This window comes from Dysidea avara, chromosome 8 (genome assembly GCF_963678975.1).
Source record: "Dysidea avara chromosome 8, odDysAvar1.4, whole genome shotgun sequence".
NCBI classification, from domain to species: domain Eukaryota; kingdom Metazoa; phylum Porifera; class Demospongiae; order Dictyoceratida; family Dysideidae; genus Dysidea; species Dysidea avara.
In genome coordinates, this window is record NC_089279.1 from 5,420,476 (window position 1) to 5,440,346 (window position 19,871).

The 19,871-nt window shown below is 38.2% G+C and overlaps 4 protein-coding genes across 8 annotated transcripts in view; all 4 read left to right on the forward strand.

The window, feature by feature from the left end:
• The window catches only part of LOC136265156 (uncharacterized), a 32,134-nt gene that overhangs the window by 5,945 nt on the left and 6,318 nt on the right, over positions 1–19,871 (forward strand). The window contains exons 2-3 of one of the 2 annotated variants that reach the window (XM_066059967.1): positions 18,111–18,156; positions 18,218–18,806. The gene's annotated coding sequence lies outside the window, so the exon portion shown is untranslated. Of the gene's footprint in view, positions 1–18,015; positions 18,157–18,217; positions 18,807–19,871 lie in introns of those variants that run through there. The other variant, XM_066059969.1, reaches the window with a different exon arrangement.
• Positions 448–14,764, forward strand: LOC136265164 (protein MTSS 2-like). Of its 4 annotated transcripts, XM_066059989.1 has the most exons (8): positions 449–570; positions 680–778; positions 5,435–5,526; positions 5,579–5,665; positions 13,427–13,479; positions 13,527–13,643; positions 13,693–13,756; positions 13,807–14,764. In XM_066059989.1, exons 1-8 carry the CDS (start codon positions 509–511, stop codon positions 13,815–13,817), a joined length of 585 nt encoding a protein of 194 aa, XP_065916061.1. In that variant the 5' UTR covers positions 449–508; the 3' UTR covers positions 13,818–14,764. The 4 variants fall into 4 exon arrangements, with proteins under 4 accessions (XP_065916062.1, XP_065916061.1, XP_065916060.1 ...); XM_066059990.1 differs by lacking the exon at positions 680–778 and having other exon boundaries at positions 448–570; XM_066059988.1 differs by lacking the exon at positions 680–778 and having other exon boundaries at positions 5,285–5,526.
• Positions 13,824–14,567, forward strand: LOC136263911 (protein enabled homolog). The gene is made up of 2 exons (XM_066058534.1): positions 13,824–14,059; positions 14,321–14,567. The coding sequence occupies exons 1-2, from the start codon at positions 13,824–13,826 to the stop codon at positions 14,565–14,567; spliced, it is 483 nt and encodes a 160-aa protein (XP_065914606.1).
• Positions 14,812–17,462, forward strand: LOC136265158 (tripartite motif-containing protein 2-like). The gene has a single exon (XM_066059973.1). The coding sequence runs from the start codon at positions 14,889–14,891 to the stop codon at positions 17,139–17,141; it is 2,253 nt and encodes a 750-aa protein (XP_065916045.1). The 5' UTR covers positions 14,812–14,888; the 3' UTR covers positions 17,142–17,462.

The window sequence follows — 19,871 nt, forward strand, 5'->3', positions numbered from 1 at the left end:
TAACAGTGTAATTATTCTAATCACGAATTGTTCTGGAATAGAAACTACAGTATAGTACACCATAGTTGTTTATGCTAGCAAAGAGACGTTCTACTATAGGGTCGGCTATATTATGCTCAGTCCAAGTACTGGTATTGATATAGCTTTCTTGTAGCAAAGCCACGGCATCAGGCATGCGTTTGTGGACGCTTAGTTACGGTGGCAGAGGGATCCCTGGTGGCACAGTGGCGGAATACTTGAGGTAGGGAGTGCCGTTATGGCCGGCTAATGAAAGACTGGAGGCGGACCATTTATGTTCAGGCCGGACCATTTTTGCACAGACATGTATGGTCCGGGGGGACCAGTTATGCATGCACAAATGGTCCGGCCGGACCATTTATGACAGCATAAATGGTCCGGCCGGACCGTTTTTGCCCGGACCATCGGTGCGTTGACAGTTCATTACAGATGTCTATTTTATAACTTTCTTCATAACTTTTCGAAGGATGACTCCTGGCCTGTTGATCAAATGGGAATGTTGTCTATGTCTTATTGGTCATCAGTTGTGTTTCCTTCATCACCATCATTAAGGTGAGTTTGTAACAACAAGAAATATCTGAGGGGTCACCAACGTCCATGCAAAATATCAACATTGTGTATGAGATTCTAAATATTGTAAATACAATATAATTTTTTGCAGTGATATTTACATTCTGCTACTTGTGCTGGGGAGAGTGGCTGACACAGCCTTATACAGGAACTTAGTTTACAGAGACACAGGTGTACTTCGCAAAATCCAGTAGGTAATTAGCTAGCCAATCCCAATCCTGGTTCGACTGGAAGTCTTGCTCAAAGCAATCTTGAGTCCTTTGTCGTGACTCTAGTAAAGATTTGTGTGACTCAAACTCACTACGTGGCTGATTGCATGTCCAACTTGGTAATTGAGTTTGTGAATGGACGGAAACAAAAATATTTGGGTTTTTCAGATTTCAGGGTTTCTAAATATCTAATGGATTTATTGAATTTCTCAAATAGTGCATGAGAGTCCCAAGGTGCTGGCGACCCCTCGGAAATATGTGAATATAATTTTAATAATAAGACATTTAAAAATGTTACTAGGTGGCTTACTTGTAGGAATGTAGCTTTTGGTGGTGAAAACCGCAACAGTTTTTGTGTGTGATAACATGAACAGTCTTTGTTATTTTTAACTCTCTCACAGCCACACCTGCCATATGGTGGTTTCAATATACGTATAAACACCCATAACATGATTAGCATCACATTCTAAACACTCTGTAACTTCAGTTGTAGCCCCTGCACTTATCCTGTAGTGGGCATGCCCTTGAACAGGGATAGCCGGTCTTTCACCTACCATTGCGCAGTTAGATGATGGAATTGCCTACTTTTGGAATGTCAATGACAAACATTGTACATGATTCTTTGAAATGATAATGACACTACTAATGAAGAGAAATAGTAAGGAGAGGGATTATATGGCGTGCTGCTACTTTTGTACACCTCAAAACAGTGTCCTCGTGTCTGTATGCGCATGTGCTGTTGGAAAACCACACTTGGAGATAATCACTTCAACTGTAAATAGGTTAGCCATAGTTCATTATTATGAACAGTCCTACCCTGTAAAGTTGTTAAATTTCACATTTGGTTTTACTTAGACCAATTTTTCACTTTAAAGTTATATAATGGCTTTGTGGTTTTGCTTGTGTAAACAGCAACTCGATAATCGAATTTCTTGTTCTACAGGTGTTAGGCATGGACAGGACATGTGTTACACACAGGTGTTACATGCTGGCTACCTTTAACATAAAGCTTCTTCGCCGCACAATTGTGGGTGTGGACAGACAAAGACATACGTACACACACTTTTCGGAAAACAATTTCAGGAAACCAGGTACACACTTGCCCATTGTTCAACACTTAAACTCCCTCACCGCCAAATTTGTAGAAGCTCCAATCTAAGTACTGCTTCTAAACTGCGATAACTTACAAACCATACCAGATACAATCCTATAAAACTATACATCTATTCACTTGCTATTCCTAACACTTATACTGTGAGCACTTTAATAGAACATACGCCTAAGGTGTGAACTGCTTTTCCAGTAGACTGTACCGGTATTGTAGCTACGGAAAATGACAGTTCATTCCTTGTAGACTATCAGAAATTGTGTATTCCTTTGAGTTTAAAGGTTGATTTCAGGTAATACTTTTGTATAAGAAAGCCCAAACCTCCATGATCCCTACTATACAGTACTACCGTAAATCAGTAAAATTTCGGCATAGAAAATTTTCGTCTATTAAAATTTCGACACAACATATTTCGTCACTAGCATAATCGATGAAAATTTTTTGACGGAATAACTACACGTTAATATTATAGTTAAAAATAATTCGTCGTTTTAATTTTGGTCTATACTGCTAGCGACCAAAATTTTTGACGACGAACTTTTCCTGATTTATGGTATATGATAATCTAGTTGTGTATGTATGAGTAGACATCCTGCAACATACATCATTCCACAGTCAAATGTTGTTATTTTAGATCTTCATAGAAATATTTAAAACCTTAACTAAAAGTTCGGTTGAAATTGTTAGAATGATAATTATTATTATAGGAGCTTAACACACTTGAAGGTGGTGGAGAAGCAAATTTGGTCAATGTCATGACAAAATGGAGCAATTTATTGAGGTTTAGCCACTCTACATTGTATAATAGATTATCTGTTTAGTTATAAACTGACTTTGACTTCAGAGAACTTGATTATCTGTTGACTGTTCTCTTTGAGTATACCAATCAATTTTAAAAAAGCTGACTGGTTTCCGGAAACTGGTGAACCTCCCTACCTAGTCTTGCGTAGCCAAACCACTTTTTTTTCCTTTTGTGTAGGTGTCGGGGGAAAAGAAGGGTCTGGTACACCTACATTAAGAATTCTGTGTAAGGTTCCGCTGCAGTCAGGGTGAATGTTGATTGCTGCTGATTGGTGAAGCCCTAAACTTCTTAGACCTGTTAAAAAGTGCAGCCTGATCTCACTGCATACTGTTCACTTGTGTTGCTGCTGAATGGCGCACGTGACACTTTTAATAGGTCTGAGAAGTTTAGTGCTTCATCAATCAACATTCACCCTTACTGCAGTGGAAAGTTACACAGAATTTTTAATGTAGGTGTACCAGACTATTTTTTCCCCAACGCTCACACAAAAGAAAAAAAGCGGTCTGGCTATGTGAGACTACCCCCCACCGTAAAGTCACACATGATTAGAATACTTCACATCAATACTGAGCTGTTGGGTTGAAGTGCTTCTGAGACCATGAGATGTTTGATAACACATGACCAACTTGGAAATTTGTGGTGGATGGTAAACAAGAGATTGTAGTTGTTTACTGTTACCATTCCTAATATGGTCTTTAGGACAACATGATTGTTGGTATATGACATTTTATGCGTTTAGAATTTTTGGATTCTCACTAATCCAAGCAGTACAAGTGACTGTTCTATTAGAGTATTTTGTCAACTGTTATATGTGACTGGCTGAGTAAAAATCAGCCGTTTTCACATTCCTCGAATTCCATTTTATTTCATCTCTGTAACCTATAGTAACAAAGGAGTGGACAGCCAAAGTTTTAGCCTTTTATGATGAATGGTCTTGGAGCTATAGCACTTGACATTTGGAGCAGTGATAAACTTGATTTGCACAGCAACAATACGGGAAATAAAGTACAGGCACTTAGATAATTGATCATAACTCACGATTGAAATAAGCTACAAAGATGGGACTTGGCTCAAAGTATAGGTTTTACTGATTTGAGCTTAATTTCAGTACGTACGAATGCAATTATAGTGTGTGTAAATTTTTCATGTAGCACGCGTAGTTTTACCCAGTGTATTTCAATATAGTTTATGGCAAAATAGAATTTTGCCGGTTCTTACTCAGTAGGTCACAAATGTTCTATCACTAGATTTTGTATATAGTGACCGGGCCTGCAAAAACAGGGCATGTGGGCACAAACTACACTCATCACATGATGGATTATATCTCAGTATTGGAATAGCATATTTGTATTCTGTAACTTGTGTTATATGACCAGTTAAATGTTTAACATTTCACTACTATAGTATAATGGTATAAAAAGTTACGAGTCATGAAAGTTTGAAAAAGTAGACAAATTAATTTATGTACCCACATGCCCTGTTTTCATAGGCTCAGCTAAATTCATAATCAATGGTCTGCACTAATCTGAACAGACTTTGTCTTGATAACAGAGCTGTGTATTAGTGATGATCCAGTGTAGTATAACCTTTGTATGTACTAAATGTTTTGTACACTCTTGAAACGTCTCACCGGAATGTGTAATGAAGAAGATTACGTTGTTTGTGTTTAATGATTTCACATGGTATTAAAAGTGAAGTGCTAAGTTAAAGTGTGTGACATTTCAGCATAGTGTGTACTCTACTATTCTGTTGTTGTTGTTGAAATACAGTACAATGTAACAAGATTTGGATATCAGGCAGTTTGTACAAGTGTTGTTTCCTCCTGTATAAAATGGTTGAATGTCCTTCATAATCTGTACCATTGTATTTTTGAAGTTTAGTGTGATTGTTCAATTAGAGTGTTTTGCATGTTTTATTAAATGTATTTAGACAAAGCTTTGTATGTTATAGTTACAAGCACTGCCATGCACATGTACAGAAAATGCAGCATGAGGGATGTGTCGAGAGGCTAATACAGCATGAGGCAAAGCCAAGTGTATTCGTACACACAAACATATGTAGTATTATATTGTACCTCTGGTCGTCTTGCTCAGAGCATTTATCTGAGAGTGCCCAAACCACATCAATTTTCGGTATCAGTAATTGTTTGCATGATCTATTTCACAACTGATAGATTAGTCTGGCTAGTTTTAGTGATTCACAATGTCACACATGTGATCAATCGTCTTGTCTAAGTGAGGTTCTTTTCATGACATTCCTTAACATACAGTTACTATAGCTAATTGGTACTGTAATACAGTACTTGTCGGCACTGTGTTCCTCCCATATAAAGTACAATATGAGCTTTCCCAACCAATTCACTAAACATTTTTATCATCACCTGATACCATTTGTGGTCCAGATAACCAATGATCTACTATATATCACCTAAACACATACTGGTATACACTACACTACAATATCTTAGTACTATGACAGTGTAGCTAGTCTACTTTCTGATATACTTGTTACATGTGAAATGATTTACTGTGTCATTAGTCATTAGATAGTAGACTAGTCACTCTGATATTATTCTAGTTTTATAGTAATAATTTCACTGCTCATGATTACACCAGTTCATAATTGTTCTGTAAACAGTGAGACACACATTTTTATTATAGCCTTGAGCAAATGGCAATGGTATGGAAGCCATTCACATTATTGCTGTACCATCACTTTAATGTACAGGACTTTTAATATCAACTTGTTGACATCAATGCATGGAAGATTGGAAGAATTTCACAAGTCTGCTAATACCATTGAAAAGGAATGTGACAGAGGTGACCACTACATAAACACATAATATTCATAGTTGATGTTATCATATTGTAGAGTTGAAAAAGAGTGTCAATGAAGCAAAAGAAGCTTGTACCAGGACAGTTAAGACAAGTAAAAATCTGGCAAAGAAAACTACGAAAGGTGAGGACATGTTGTGTGTGTAATGTTCCCAGGTCATTCCCTAATGTTGGGTCATGTTGTTGGTGTTTGTTACTTGTCAATGTGGGACCATGTTTGGTGTTTTGGTCTTGTAAATCATATAAGCCATCTTGAGAGCAAGAATAGACCACTTTATTTAAAGGCATGAGGAATTTAATTAAGGATTGACAATGTCTGGAGTACATATTTTCTAAACCACACTTTGGTTCCCATACAAATTTGTATGTTTTCAAAGTGTCTCAAAGGCTTACAGTTCCTTGGATTGAAATGAAACTTGGACACAGGATTTACCACCTTCAATTGGCACATACAGAGTGAAAATAGCATGTTCATAGGTGAAGATATGGCTTCAAGAATGTAACACATGTTGTGGTTAACCCTCTCACCGCCACAAAATATGGCGGTTTCCGATTATAAACGTCCGTAGCATCACATTCTAAACGCTCTGTAACTTCAGTCGAGCATTTTAGTAGCCCCTGCGCTTATCCTGTAGTGTGCACGCCCTTAAGTGAATTGATAACAAGCATTGTAGACGATTCTTCGACGTGATAATGGCACTACTAATAAAGAGAAACAGTAAGGAGAGAGATTATATAGGTTGGAGTGACTTTTGTATGCCTCGAAACAGTGACCTCGTGCTTGTATGCACATGTGCACTTGCTCAAATGTTGGAAAACCAGACTTAGAGATAATCGCTTCAACTGTAAACTGGTTAGTGATGTTTATTGTGTTATTATAAACAGTGCTAGCCAGTAAAGTAGTGAAATTTCACGTTTGGTTTCGCTTAGATCAATTTTCGTACTTTAAAGTTATATAATGAATTTGTGGTTACTGTTGTGTAAACAACAACTTCATAATTGAATTCCTTGTTCTATAGCGAGTAAGTTGATATATAGTTTTATATGATTATGTGGTATGGTGTGTAAGTTATAGAAACAGTAGATTGGAGCCTCTACAAATGTGGCGGTGAAGGGGTTAAGAAAAAGGCTGTTAGTCACAGAAACACTTGCTGAAAATATCCTAATGTATCAGTATCCAGTCCTACAAGCCATAAGCAGTAAAGGTCAAATAATGCTTTACTCCCATTCTGTTACTGAATACTTTGCCGGGGTCTGTAACAAGTGATTTTGGTTTAAACTGCTATCCTGTGTGGTCTGTGGCAATGCTAATGTGAGTGTCAGTAGTCATATGCCAAGATGTTTTGGAGTTACAGTCCTGCAAAGTAGCAATAACAGAAAGATGGATTTGTATAACAAGTTTTTGTACTAGTAATAGCATGGGTAGCAGTGAAATTTGGGATAAATATCACGAGTGTTGTATTGGAAATGGGGATAAATTTCATGAGGCAAAGCCGAGTGAACTTTCCATTTTCAATGCAACAAGAGTGGTATTTATCCCAAATATCATTGCTACACTGGACCCATGCTATTCCCAGTTAATACAATACTGGTTGCATATACGCATGCTGTGCATTAGCGTTGCTATGTCACTGTGTACTAAACATGCTCAACACTAATTGGCACTACATTGTTAACATAAATTCTAGCCAATAAAATTGCAATTACAACTTTTCTACTGCTACTAGTGAAATACGGGATAAATTTCACTGCTACTATTGAGACTTTTGTATGGGCAGTGAAACAGGTATGGTATTAGGAAAATAAATTACTGGCACTTACTAAAATGGTTGTAACTTGTGAAGGTGATAATATACGGAGTTGAGACTTGCACCATCATGGGTAATCAATCCATTGCTGGGAACAAATGCCCATAACTTACGTTGCTGTAAGTCTACTGTAATTAAATAAAAGATTATCAAACTCCTTGAATAAGGTGATATCCACCAGTACACCTCAACTAAATGCTATTATAAGATTCATTTATACAGTTACAATTAATAGTGAACCAAATGTCTTGTGTTCTAATTAGACAGGTTTTGATCAGTGACCTATGCTTTCATCCAAAGATCATATCATTGTCAAGTTTGATATGGGAATTATTTCTTTGATAACAAATGTCAACTATTACTGTCTGTACACTGCTTGTATGATGAAGAAATGAATTATTTCCTCAAAAGCAAGTCATGTGACCAAACACACATACATACTTTTTTGGTGGTACAGTGGAACCATGCAGTGTAATGTGGACTAGAGGTGGACCAATAATCAGATTGGCTATCGGTTATCAGCTATATTGGCCTTGTTTTGCATATCAGTATTGGATCTCTAGTAGTATCCTAGCAGCACCTGTTTATGTAATGTCAGCTGTTGGTTACAGTCCCACTCTGTCACTTTCTAACTAAATTTAAAATGGAAATTATGAGAGAAAATGTATATGCTACCATATTGGATTGGCTTTGTTTATCGGCTTGATAATATTTCGGTTTTCTGAATATTGGCTAAAAATCATATCAGTGCACCTCTAATATGGACACCTTGGGACTAGTAGTGTCCTGATTTTTCAGGTTCCTGATTATCAAGTTGTCCTGATTATCAAGGTGTCCTGATTATAAAGTTGTCCTGATTATATCGAGGTGTCTTTATTTTCCATGTCGGTTTATATTTCTTTAGAGCCTTAACTAAGTGTCTGGTATAGGCTTGCGTCAATTGTGCTTGCATAATTTTTGGCATAATAGGGGATGAAAAGTATAAAGTATAATGCTGGCATAGTGGAGCATAATTAAGAGCATAATTAAGAGCCTAATGGGCAAATTTCTGCCACCATAAGTATAACTTCTACTATAACGATCACAAAGTCAAAGGCTAACCTGTTTTCTTTTTGATGGTAAATTATTCCTGACAACGAATAGAAAAATACACTCAGTCATGTGCCAACTGCACGGCAAAGTAGTTAGCTGAGTTTCAATCATTGAATTACGTACGTCTGATTTTGAATAAAATGTGATATGATGATTATGATTATTGGTATGGAAGAGAAGCTCTGATGATAGTAAAGTTAGTTTGAGTCATTGTAGCTAGTGAATGTTTGGACATTGAAAATAGTGAAGTCTCTGCAGGTGTGCAGTGAGACTGGGGTAGGACTGACATCCCCAGCACTGACATCCCCAGCACTGACATCCCCAGCACTGACATCCCCAGCACTGACATCCCCAGCACTGACATCCCCAGCACTGACATCCCCAGCACTGCCATTCCCAGCACTGGCTGTCAAGTACTGGACAGCTGGAGGGTACCAGCTACTGAAACACTTCAATCGAGGGTGCCAAACTCAAGGCCACCCTCGGAATAGACCAGATCAACCATAGATGTTATCGGATGACTAGTCGATGACTGATGACCCCACTTGGGTTAATATCAAACCAGGAAATATTTTTAAAAGATCGAGATTCTCTAGTAGAACAGTCAATCGCTCTAATAGAACAGTTATCGCATGTAACAGAGAGAATGAGAACCGTTAATTTAGCGTTTATCCCCAGGAGGCTAATATGTTCTTGGCATGATGTTGCATACATAGCAGTTGCTGTCCTTTAAATACCAATTGCCACAATTCAGAAGATCAATGCATAATATTTATACCTAGCTAATACAAAACTACGAAGATACTAGACAATTATAGCTTCTGAGGGAGTATACTGTAGATATGCCCCCTCCCCCCCCAGACCCCTTGCTGTAATATGCCTACTAGCACTGGAGCACATCCCAATTTCAAGCTATTGCTATTATTTGTATGTTGCAGTTGAAGTGACACTCCTCCATATACATTCTATCATATGAAGAACTTCTCTACACAAAGAAAATACACACAAAATGAAAGCATAATTAAAAACAAGCATTATAGGCAGAAAATTGGGAAATGCCAAAAAGCACAGTAGGCAAATTTTGGAGCATAATAGACTCAAGCCTAGTCTGGTGTCCTCAAGTGTCCAGGTTCGTGTGTATATTTCACTGCAACATAATCATCTGTCCTCACATTTTTTATGAACCTAACATTTTCTCCTTTCTAAACCCTCAAAGTGATCTACAATTGTATCCTCATATTTCTTATTCTGTCATGATTAGGCTTGTGTGATAACTCATATTATACAGTATACAAGGAGCTGACCAGTACTATCATGTAATGTTGGGTACTACACTACACCTACAGGCTGGTTTTGCAGTATATATAGATTTAAGCCTTAAGGGATTTTCTCAGCCTTCTGGCCGTAAATATCACCCATCTTGGCACCTTGGCAGTATTGGTTAGGTATAACCAAGTTCGTTCAGTGCGACCCTAAATGCTTCCAATAAATTATGAAAAAAAATTTAATGGAATTTTCTAGTGACTAACTGCCTGCCTCCTTGATTCCTTCAGGCAAGTAATAGCTAAGGCTTGATTTTTTTTTCACTGTTCAATGTCGCTTTGTCCCAAGGCGTGCCTTTTGGCATACTGCAGTACATACAATGTCAATGACTTACCTTTGTCCTCCTTTGTGTCCCATTTCTTTTTGCTGACAGCCCAAGGTGTCAATTTGCAGTAGCATAATGGTTTTCCTACATTTGTAAATGGAAATCATCCGTAATTTCTGTGATGAATGGATTGATTGTAGAGGTGCTTCTCCTACTGTACGTATTTTCATTTATAATACTGTGAACATAGCTAAAAGTGAAGCATAATGACCACTTCCTAGAGCACTTCAGTAATTGATAGTTGGTGCCCACAAATTGTCCGTATTTTTTGTTGTGACTGGATTGACTTCTCCTACTGTTCTTTGTAACGCTGTGTAATGGACTGAACTAAGCGTATTCACTTTCCAGTCAGTATGACTTAGTAATTGATAGCTGAGGCGCACATTCAGATGAAACATTAACCCTGGCACCATCCTTTCTTTAGATGCGGTATATACATGGGTTCACCAGTCATATTAACATTACAAAAAAGTTATCAAACAAAGTATAAGGAAAATTAGGAATTTAAGTTTGATTAGAGATCATAAAAAAGGACAAGGGAGTTCGCCTACACTTGCAGATGTACTACCAAGAGTTATTCACTCTTGGTACTATTGTACTGTATGATAAAGTCATGGTATCCACATCACAGATCTGGAATGTATTGTGGTTGTTATGTTACAATAATTGACTCAGTTAATTAATACTAATCAACAATATGACAGTGACAAATATCAAGAGACATAATAACAAGAATAATTAAATTATTTTTGATTTACACATTTTCTCAATCCATCCAAATCCAAACTTTTCAATAATTGTATAAGTTCATAGAAAGTAGGAAAACGAGGTCACCTATGCCTGCAGATATACTAGTGGATATTTAATCCCTAATTCAGTCTATACTCATGATTGAAGTAGGGATTAAATGTCCACTAGTACTGTATAGTAGAGGGACCCCCCTACACACACACACACACGCACACACACAAAGTGCCACCCTTAAAGACCACAGTAGAAACATCTCACACGACAAAGTACATTTATGGAAGAGTCTTAGTGTTACTAATGCCAGATATAACCCTTACGGAAAATGAATATGATTTTTTTAAAAAAGAAGCCCAAATCCAACTTTTAGTCTGCCAGCTACAGTCGCAGGGCTAGAGGCTACAGTTTTAACAAACTCACCAGTGGCATGTATCTTTTGGGATCTCAATGTATGTCTACCCTCTGTGCCATGCTGGTCATCGTCTTCATACAGTAGCTTGAGTGAGTGGTTTAAATAATTTTGTAAATGTGACATCTAAACATGGTAAGATGGAAAATTAACATCTTGGTATGGTTTAGTTGTAAGAGACATTACTAGCTAGTAGACATGCTAAGTCATGGTACTTGTAGTGACCACGATCCAGTAGCACCAATAATTTATGAGCACTGTGACATGCCCCTTAATTATGTAGCCGATTGATCATACCAACCACGCCTCTTTCTGGTAGCACAATGAGAAGAAGGCTTGGAAAGGTCACTCCTCTTAAAAATATATCATTGTATACCAGTCATCTGAGGCCCAATCAAGACACTTCAATAAAGCAGTCACCCTAACACAACAGCCATGTTTAGTATTCTAATAGAACAGTCTACGTGTATATCATATACTATAGCTAAACACACTAGTGTATTTATTTACAGGTTTTTGCAATTGAATTCATCACCTTTGCGATTGAATTTGTCCCATATGCAATTGAATTTGCTTGCTCACGAGTGACCACACCCATTGCAAATGGCGTAGTAGAGTTTGGAATGTTGCTGGATAGGCTGTAGAGGAAGAATTATTGCCTTATAAAGAGTTGTTTACTACTGTTGTACTTGAACAAGTTCCTATAGCAGCTGCTACACCATGTTTTTGTGTTTTCTCCAGCTGCCATTCTTGTTACAGATGAATTTAACTGCAAAAGTGACGAATTCTATTGATGAATTCTATTGCAAAACTGACAAATTCAATTGCAAACGGGACAAATTCAGTTGCAAAACCGACGAATTCAATTGCAAACGGGTCTAATTCAATTGCAAAAGCGACAAACTCAATTGCAAATGGGACGAATTCAGTTGCAAAACCTGTAAAAATAGAAACTAGTGAAACAAGACTTGTGAATGGTATTACAACACTCATGTGGGAAAATCCCTACTTTGGCACTAAACAAAATAATTATGACATGCCATGATGCCAATGTAGGGATCCAAGTAAAACGACCTGGAAACACAACATATCACTTAAAGTACTTCCTATGCTTGTGTGTACGAAAAATACAGTACTCAGGGAGTGCCCCTCGATACACCCCTCCTTGTACACATGTGCAGTAATGTTATAGTGTATTGTACTGTATGGGAATCTGATGAATTGTGTGGTGACTATGTAGTAAACTAACAATGAAACTGGAATGACCAGTTGTACTTGACCTGGAAAACCAGCTGAAATTTTATAACAACTGTTAGAGAATGAATGTGATATTAATGTACCACATGTGTTCAGTTTAGATTGATGACATACTAATAAAGCTTCATTACTGTATACACCCAAATACCATATAACAACAAAGTTTGGTGATAAACTGAATTTGGCAAATTGGGAAGTTGACTCACTATCATAGTACCATATAATTTATCAATATTATTTTCATTCCTTGTGTCCAAGCTTTTGATAGCAGTTGTTGAGGTAGGTTTTGACAAACAAGTGGATACTATTTAAACACACCTTAACTGGTAAATTAGTGTGGTTCTACGCATACAAAGACTAAACTAGAACTCTTACTCGATTAGTGGGTGTGGCTCCAAGTAAACTTGCAGATAGCAACGGACATGGATTCATGCACAGCCATTGATTGATAAATGGGTGGGGCTCTACGTATGCCTGCATACAGAAACACATGATCCTTGTAAGTGGGCGTGGCCCATGAAAGAAACTGGACTGCAGCAGGACACATAAAGCAGGTCAGACAACCCAGTTTCAATCATGAAAGTGACCCGGTCAATCATGAAAGTGACCCGGCCAGACACATGCAGTGACTGAATCCATAAGATAAACATTTCAACTGTATAGCATGCATTCTGTCAGCTTACACTACTACAACTTCCAGTGAACTGCCAGAGAGCATTTTTCCAACTGCAATTTTATAGCAGATTGCTAAATATTAGTTTCACCAATATTTGTTGTTATATGGTATCACAGATATTATATACTACGTACCATGGTATATAATATCTATGACATTCTGCCATATACAGTAGGAGTGATGTCAATGAGGCTGATAGTTGGTCAAATGGTACAATATCATATCAGTGTTTTCTTTACATTGTACAGAGAAATTTGATGAAGTACAAGCATTGAAGACTGAGTTAGCTAAAAAACAACATGTTAGTGTGCTTTAATTGGAGTTGTAATAATTTGTAGTTAACTACAGGAGGCTACAAATAGAATACAGTTTGTCTATGACCTGGAGAGAAGACAACTTGCCAAATTGTTAGTTGAAGAACGTGCTTGGTACTGTACCTTGATTGGTAACTATATGGGAGTGATGGTGAGTACGTACATCACTTTACATCATATGACATCATGTGTGGTCATAGAATGTTGGGATGTCTATGGTTGGTGAGGCTTGTCCTTTGGCTGCAGTAACTAGTAATTTTCAAGGTAACATTTTTGTTTCTGTACATGTTCTGATTTGTTTACTTGTGTTTTAGATTCTCTATAACTTGGCATGTCACGATCCCAGATTAGTGGCAGTCTTACTCCACAGCCTGTCTGTAGTGCATCATCAACTGCAGGACTATCACGACGATCACAAAGCTTTGATCAGTTAGATGATCCTGCTAACTACTACTCTGAGATTCCTTACACATCACAAACTGCGGGTCAGCCTGTGTCACCATTAACTGTATCAACTACACCCCCACCTCCTGTTTACAACTCTGCCCCTGCGCCACCCCCACCCCAGTGCACAAGCCATCACAATCATCATTACACAAAGATGAGGTGTATGTGTATCCTGAGTAGCCACCACCACCACCATCATCAGCAATGACAGAAAATGGTGTACCCCTTCCTCCTGTAAATGCTAGCCCTGGCTGGCGGGATGACTTGATGACCAAACTCTGTAAGAGAGCAGAGAGTGTAGGATCCCCGATACGTCCCAGCATACCAGTAGAAGAGCAACTGTATGTTGAAGTTGATCCACCCACTTTTGTGCTCTCTCAGCATTCCATGTCCGTCTCATCCCCACCTCCCTGTTACTAATCAAGTCCCACAACCAATGACACCCCCAACTACACACGTGAGGAGATTTGATTCTCAAGTACCACCACCAAAACCATCTTGGACAAGTGTCGCTAGTAGTTACCAAGATAACAGTGACAACGAGGATGAGAGTCCACTAGCTAAGGCCCTTAAAGGTGCTAAACTGAAGAAAACTGTTAGTAATGACCGCTCTGCACCAAGGATGTGACCCTGCTAAATAATTATATTATTGTTGTAATGTAATCCATTTTGGCAAGGTTATAACTGGATGTAAACCTTCTGAGGTTATTATTGTTGTCATATTGTAATGTACTGTCCAGATTATCACTGCTCTAATGTTAGTCACTATTACACTGTAACATCACCTGAAATGTGTAACCTTTTGTAATCACCTAATCTGGCTAATCATATGACCTACAGCCTGAATATCCAGGTAGTAGAAATCATTTACATCACTTTTCGTTTGGGTGGGGATTTTCCCCACCCAATCACAAGAAGCACGAGATTTATAATAACTGAAGCATTAACAATGGCTGCGAAGCAGATGAAGAAGATGACTAGTCACCTTGCGTGTCCTATTTGTTGTGAGCTGTACAAGAATCCTAAATATCTTCCTTGTTATCACTCGTACTGTCAAGCGTGTTTGACAAAGGTACAGGAAAAGTCAGCGGATAAATCCAACATCGCTTGTCCCGAGTGTAGGAAAACGAGCGTCGTACCAGCTGGAGGGATAAAAGATTTTCCAAACAACTTTTTCATTAACCGCCTCTTGGATGAAATTGCTCTACAACGCAAGGTGGAGGGAGAAGAGGAAGCTAAATGTGACCTTTGTTTTAGGGAGGACCCGGTGGAGGTTCTGTGCCTTGATTGTAGCGCCTTCCTGTGTAGCCGATGTACTGACAACCACAAGCACAGCAGAGAGTATCACAACCACAACATGATGCCACTCAATGAGGTGCAGTCTAAGAAAGAGAACGTCACTGTAAAGCCAAAAGCCAAGTTTGCTTTATGCCAGGAGCACGAAATAGAGCTGAATTTTTATTGTGAAACGTGTGAGCAGTTGGTGTGTCACTACTGCATCACAAAGGATCATTTCCAACATGAACATGATACTGTGAAGAAGGTGGCTAACAAGTATCGACAAGAAATGGATGACATGATGAAACCAGTAGAGAAGATGATTGAAGGACTGTCAACTGCTCACAATAAAGTACATGGTGTAAAAGATGAGATTGGAGCTAAAGCTACCAGTGTTGACAAGGAAATTGATGTATATTATGAAAAAGTGCAGCGACAGTTGCTCCAACGATTGCAACAACAAAAAGATGATCTAAAAACAGAGTTGCATAAAGTGTTGGGACAGAAGCAAAAAGAAGCTTCCCTCCATTTGGAGAAGATGGAACATTCCCAAGCAGAACTAGAGAGTGTGAAAGAACTAAACAGTGCAGTGAAGAGAGGGTCAGACCAAGAAGCATTGTTGATGAAGAAACAAGTGATGGATAACGTGAAGAGGTTGAGTGAACTGTATGGCAAGTTGGGAACTGATCCAGTAGAAAGTGTTGCTGTAGAATTTGAGTGTGTCAAAGATTTTGATCAGTCATTTCCACAATTTGGTAAGCTTTATATCGGTCCCAATATTTCCGTTGTGAATTCCGAAGCTTTAAACGTGCCTAAAATGATTCCAATAGGGGAAATGGTTAATTTCAACATAGTCACTAAAGATCGCCATAATCACATCTGCCACAAAGAAGGTAGTGATATTATCAGTCAAGCACAGTCCATTAGGGGAGATGTTATTCCCGTAGAAATGAAAGATAACAAAGATGGCAGCTACTCAGCATCACTTATAGCCAATCATGTGGGAGAACTAAGACTATCAGTTACTATTAACAAACAACACATTAAGGGAAGTCCTTACCTTGTGAATGTGCACAGAATCTATCGTCCTATAAATCATCATGCAATGGATAAGCCAAACAAGATTGTTGATGGAGGAGGGCTGAAACAACCATGGGGTATTGCATTTGGTAAGGATGGAGTATGGGCTGTTGGGGATGGCAGTAACCATTGTGTGTGGATGTTTGATAGTCAAGACCAACTAATTAGAAAGATTGGCAGCAAAGGAAATGGTAACGGACAATTTAATCGTCCACTGGGGGTAGCATTTGATCATGATGGCCACTTGTATGTCACTGATCATATTAACAACAGGGTACAGAAGTTTAATCCTAATGGAGACTATTTGCTTCAGTTTGGTAGTCATGGATCAGGAGATGGACAACTGAAGTATCCTTTAGGTATTGTAGTTCACAATGGCAGAGTGTACATTGTTGAATGGAGTGGTAAACGTATTTCAGTATTTCAGTGTGGTGGTCAGTTTTGTCAAACATTTGGTTCAGGTCATTTATCCAGTCCTTATTACATCACTGTGACCAACAATGATCAGTTGCTTGTTGCTAATTATGGTCACCACTGCATCTCCATATTTACACTAGATGGTACCTACGTGGGCAAGTTTGGTGAACAAGGAGCCGGCAGGGGTCAACTGAGTAGTCCAACTGGTATTACTACAGATAAGTATGGCTTCATCCTTGTGTTAGAAAGTGAGAATTGTCGTGTATCTGTCTTTGACAAAGATGGTGTATTTGTGCACTGCTTTGGATCCTCAGGCTCTGCTCAAGGACAGTTTTCATCTCCTAATGGAGGATTAGCTATTAGTAATGATGGTAAAATCTACATCACAGACCATGGTAATAACAGGATCCAAATCTTTTCTGACTAGACTGACTAACACATGTAGCTTGTTTGTATAGTGTGCTTAATTGTCTCTTAGGCATATACAGACCTTTAGGAAATTTTATTTGTTCATTTTGTATATTTCTAATGATATTTCTCTTATCAAGAATGTACTGTGGTAGCATATATTATGTGGTCATTACTGCTTACTTAAGGACACTAGTTTTGTTAATTTATATTTGAGCCATGGAAAATAGAAGGGGACCATATGGTGAAAAGGGGAAATCCCTAATGATTATGAACAAATGTAATATTTCACTATTACAAAATACATGATTACTCATGTTCTATCCATTGTATTTGAAATTTTTTTGTGGTATATTGCTAAAACATCAATGTTTTTTTTTAATTACAGGGGTATATAATTATGTATTTTAAATTATGGCGCTCTAATTTGTAAACATGGGAGCCTCATGCTGACCAGAAGTTGCTGACAACATTGCTTCCATGTGCTGTATGAGCTTCTGACTATACCCTTCATACAAATTGCAGTAATGTAGGTGGACATATGCATGTTTTGGAAGAGATCATGTGGAAAGGAGTTCCACCAGAAAGATAAAATTATTTTGATCATTTAATGTATGGTAACTGTTTGTTACATGGTGTTTTGTGTATAGTATTGTTGTTAGAGCTACTGAGTTGTTTTGGGGGTGGGCAACTATGAAGAATCCTATACGAGATTTCAAATATTTGAGATTTGGCAAGATCCATGGCAAAATTTCAGAACAAGCAAAATTTTTAGCATCAAGAAAATACTTTAATCACGTGATCCTTAGTCTCCGGATTTGTACGAAAAGTTTTACAAAGGGATGTTGGGCGACTGAACTATATAAATAATATACGGAACTTTGCGACAATTTTCAAAATGACTAGAGATTTTAGATTTCAGCAAGATTTCAAAGAGGTTGTACGAGATTTCAAAGGAGTGGCGGAACCCTTGCTGCCTTGTAGTGAGGGCTAGAGAGGTTTGATTCAATCTATGATTCAGTGGATCGGAGAAGGTGAGTGAAGATTACAAATTTTCAGTAGTAGAGTCTATATATTTACGTCAATTTGCGCTAGGTCGATACAGGTGGAGCAAACCCAGGTTTATGCCGCGCGCTCGTGCGCGCCGGAATCTCGATGTACTGCAACAAGCCACTCCTATCATGGATGCAGCAATCTAGGGGCGGAGCTGGTGAAGTCAGCAGGAGAAGTAGCGCTGACAGGTTGGTCTGCTGTACAGTACATGTTAGAGATGGTACACGTGACCACTTGGCTATGGTGAGCTACTATCACAGTCACAGAACGGCTATCCCTGACACTTAAAACTGCAGTACCAGACTAAAGAAAGGTTTGTGATTCAATGGAGAGAAGGTGAGAATTTTTCAGTAGTAAAGTACATGAACAACTTCAGACTGGAGATTGAACTGTTGATGAAGAAACTCCAAGAGTACAGGAATCATGGCTATGGCGTGACCTTCAACCTGTTTAACCAGAATGATACAGAAATATGGCTGTAATCCCATCAAGATGATGTTCATTACAGATGTCTATTTTATAACTTTCTTCATAACTTTTCGAAGGATGACTCCTGGCCTGTTGATCAAATAGGAATGTTGTCTATGTCTTATTGGTCATCAGTTGTGCTTCCTTCATCACCATCATTAAGGTGAGTTTGTAACAACAAGAAATATCTGAGGGGTCACCAACGTCCATGCAAAATATCAACATGTGTATGAGATTCTAAATATTTGTAAATACAATATAATTTTCTGCAGTAATATTTACATTCTGCTACTTGTGCTGGGGAGAGTGGCTGACACAGCCTTATACAGGAACTTAGTTACAGAAACACAGGTGTACTTCGCAAAATCCAGTAGATAATTAACTAGCCAATCCCAATCCTGGTTCGACTGGAAGTCTTGCTCAAAGCAATCTTGAGTCCTTTGTCGTGACTCTAGTAAAGATTTGTGTGACTCAAACTCACTGCATGGCTGATTGCATGTCCAACTTGGTAATTGAGTTTGTGAATGGACAGAAACAAAAATAATTGGTTTTTCAGATTTCAGGGTTTCTAAATATCTAATGGATTTATTGAATTTCTCAAATAGTACACGAGAGTCCCAAGGTGTTAGCGACCTCTCGGAAAATGTGAATATAATTTTAATAATAAGACATTTAAAAATGTTACTAGGTGGCTTACATGTAGGAATGTAGCTTTTGGTGGTGAAAACCGCAACAGTTTTTGGAATGTCAATAACAAACATTGTAGATGATTCTTTGAAGTGATAATGACACTACTAATGAAGAGAAACAGTAAGGAGAGGGATTATATAGGTTGGAGTGGTGTGCTGCTACTTTTGTACACCTCAAAACAGTGTCCTCGTCTGCGCATGTGCTGCTGGAAAACCAGACTTGGAGATAATCGCTTCAACTGTAAATAGGTTAGCCATAGTGCATTATCATGTACCACGGTAGTGGTACATAATAGGGATCAGGCAGAAATTTTTCAAAACACTCTAATAGAACGCACGCCAAAAGCAGCCTTCCGGGCTTTAGATTTTATTTCTAAAACATTCTAGACCTTTCTTTTGTGTTTACAACACTAGCCAACAAGTATTAAAAGTAAGGGAAATGGTTTTAGGTGTTTTTTAAAATTTTGAAAATGGTTAGATTCTCCATCTTCTTCTTTCTTTCTTTCTTCTTTCTTTCTTTCTTTCTTGTTTCGCGCGCC